Consider the following 2392-nt stretch of genomic DNA (forward strand, 5'->3'; position numbering starts at 1 on the left):
CGATATATCGACCCGCACCTTGTAGCTCTTTACTATTCGAATTGCGAGAGAACTCTATCTCAAAATAAATTTATAATACGTTATAAATGGTCTAATTTCATTACGAGAGAATTAAAATAAATAGTTTTTCGGTTTAACTTTCCCTTATATTTTATATGTTATATGACCTATAACAATTACTTTTTTCGGATGAGATAATCCGTCCGGATCCTACCATGTACCTTGGAGTTATTCTTTATGTTTGTATCCATCGGAGCTTCCAAGCTTCGATCTGTGGTGGCGAGGACCCGAATAGCTCACCCGGCCACCCTCTTGCCTCAGCGGACCAGGAGGCTAGCGACGAAGGAACTGAGCTCGCAGTGCACCACGTGGTTCGCAGGTTAGAGAGCCCTTCCGGTTCCTTGATCGAGCGGTTCTCTAACCTGTCTCGCCTGCTCCGAGTTCTGGCCTGGTGTCGTCGTTGGATTCCTGGGAGAAAAAACGGAGAGTCAACCCTCACAGCCTCGGAAGTACGCGCGTGCCAACTCACCCTCTTGCGGCTGAAGCAGGCTTCACACTTCGAGGAGGATATTCGGGCGCTCCGGAAGAGCCAACCAGTCCCAGCCAAGAGCCGGTTGGCCAGACTCAGCCCGTTCCTGGATGCAGACGGAGTGCTGCGCGTTGGGGGCCGCCTTCAGGTTTCCAACCTTGCCTATGACAGGAAGCATCCCGCCATCCTACCCGATGACTCACCCTTGGCCAGGTTGTGGGTCGACGCTGCGCACAAGCGATGTCTCCATGGGGGGAATCATCTGACGCTCGCCACTCTGCGTCAGGAGTGCTGGATACTAAAGGGTCGTCCAAGGGTCAAGTCCTGTATCAGACGATGCACCACCTGCAGACGCTGGAGAGCGCAAACCGCCCTACCCAAAATGGGAAATCTTCCGGTAAATCGAGTGACTCCATGTCGTCCCTTTTTCAGGTCTGGGATTGACTACGCGGGACCAATCCAGCTCCGAGCCGGTCGTGGACGTGGTCAGCGTACCTCGAAGGGGTACATCGCTGTCTTTATCTGCCTCTCCACGAAGGCTGTGCATCTGGAGGCTGCGTCCGACGGGTCCAACGACGCATTCCTGGGCGCTCTACGGCGATTCACGGCACGGCGAGGTCGTTGCGCCGAGTTGTACAGCGACTGCGGGCGGAACTTCGTCGGCGCCAATCACGAACTTCGGGCACTTCTTCGAGAATCAGAGAACCAGGGGGGAGGCCCATTTGTCGCAGCCTCTCGTGAGGGCATCATCTGGAGATTTAATCCCCCATCGGCTCCACACTTCGGCGGAATCTGGGAGGCTGCCGTAGAATCCGTGAAGCATCACCTCCGCAGGATCATCGGCGAGCAGCGACTGACCTTCGAGAAGCTGACCACGCTCCTGACCGGTATCGAGGCTTGCCTCAATTCCCAACCCTTAATGCCTTTGTCCGACGACCCCGATGGCCCAGTGGCTCTAACACCTGGTCACTTCTTGATCGGGGAACCGCTCACGGCGATTCCGAATCCCAGCCTCGCGGACCTTCCCGCATCTCGCTTATCCCGGTGGCAACTAGTCCAGCAGATGCAGCGACACTTCTGGAAGCGCTGGTCTCGGGAATACTTAAACTTGCTGCAACCTCGAGTCAAATGGCTCAAGTATAAGGCTCGGATCAAGGCCGGAGCCCTTTGCCTAATCAAAAGCGAAATCCTTCCGCCTACGCAATGGCCACTTGCTCGCGTCGTAAACGTGCACCCGGGATCAGACGCTTCCGTTCGAGTCGCGACAGTTCGCACTGCCACGCCGCAATTTCGTCGGCCGGTGCACAAACTAATTCCTCTGCTGCCACCGGACGATGGGGAAAAGGATGCTGGTGAGGCCTCCGAGACTGATCAGATGAGCGGTACTCCCGATCCGCGCCTATAAAATTAATACTTTTCAAATTGCGTTCAAATTGTAGGTTAAGTACACAATAGGTTTAATGGTTCACCTCATACACTCATTTGTAATTAGACTTCACCTCATTAAGGCACTTCATCCTCATTGTATCTTCACCCCATCGTCATTTGGTTCACTGTACATTTCCATTTATTCACTCACGACACATAGTTCACTTTACTACGCCACACGTTGCCGATCCATTCATTCTGTCTCAATTTCGTCAATAAATGACGAGGCGGGTGGAATGTTTGGGATTGGCTGCGCGTGGCGTCAGATCTCGAACGCGAGATCCACCGCGCCGCCGTACTATTGGCGGGTGCTCGGGTCGCCGCGAGATCGACGGTCGATCGACGGCGAGTCGTGCCATAGGTTGTCACCGCCGGATCGATGAACGACGCCGCTAATAGAATTTCTATTGGCCCAGGATTCAAATTCGGCAAGTC

At 53.9% G+C, this 2392-nt stretch overlaps 1 protein-coding gene across 1 annotated transcript; it reads left to right on the forward strand.

Moving 5' to 3' along the window:
• The first annotated feature begins 215 nt into the window (after positions 1 to 215).
• LOC143363343 (uncharacterized) lies at positions 216 to 1934 on the forward strand. Its single transcript, XM_076803941.1, has one exon. The coding sequence runs from the start codon at positions 216 to 218 to the stop codon at positions 1932 to 1934; it is 1719 nt and encodes a 572-aa protein (XP_076660056.1).
• The last annotated feature ends 458 nt before the right edge of the window (positions 1935 to 2392 follow it).

This window comes from Halictus rubicundus, unplaced genomic scaffold (genome assembly GCF_050948215.1).
Source record: "Halictus rubicundus isolate RS-2024b unplaced genomic scaffold, iyHalRubi1_principal scaffold0035, whole genome shotgun sequence".
NCBI lineage: Eukaryota > Metazoa > Arthropoda > Insecta > Hymenoptera > Halictidae > Halictus > Halictus rubicundus.

Coding starts and splice junctions, on each gene's coding strand:
- LOC143363343 (XM_076803941.1), top strand. CDS start 216: ATGTACCTTGGAGTTATTCTTTATGTTTGTATCCATCGGAGCTTCCAA.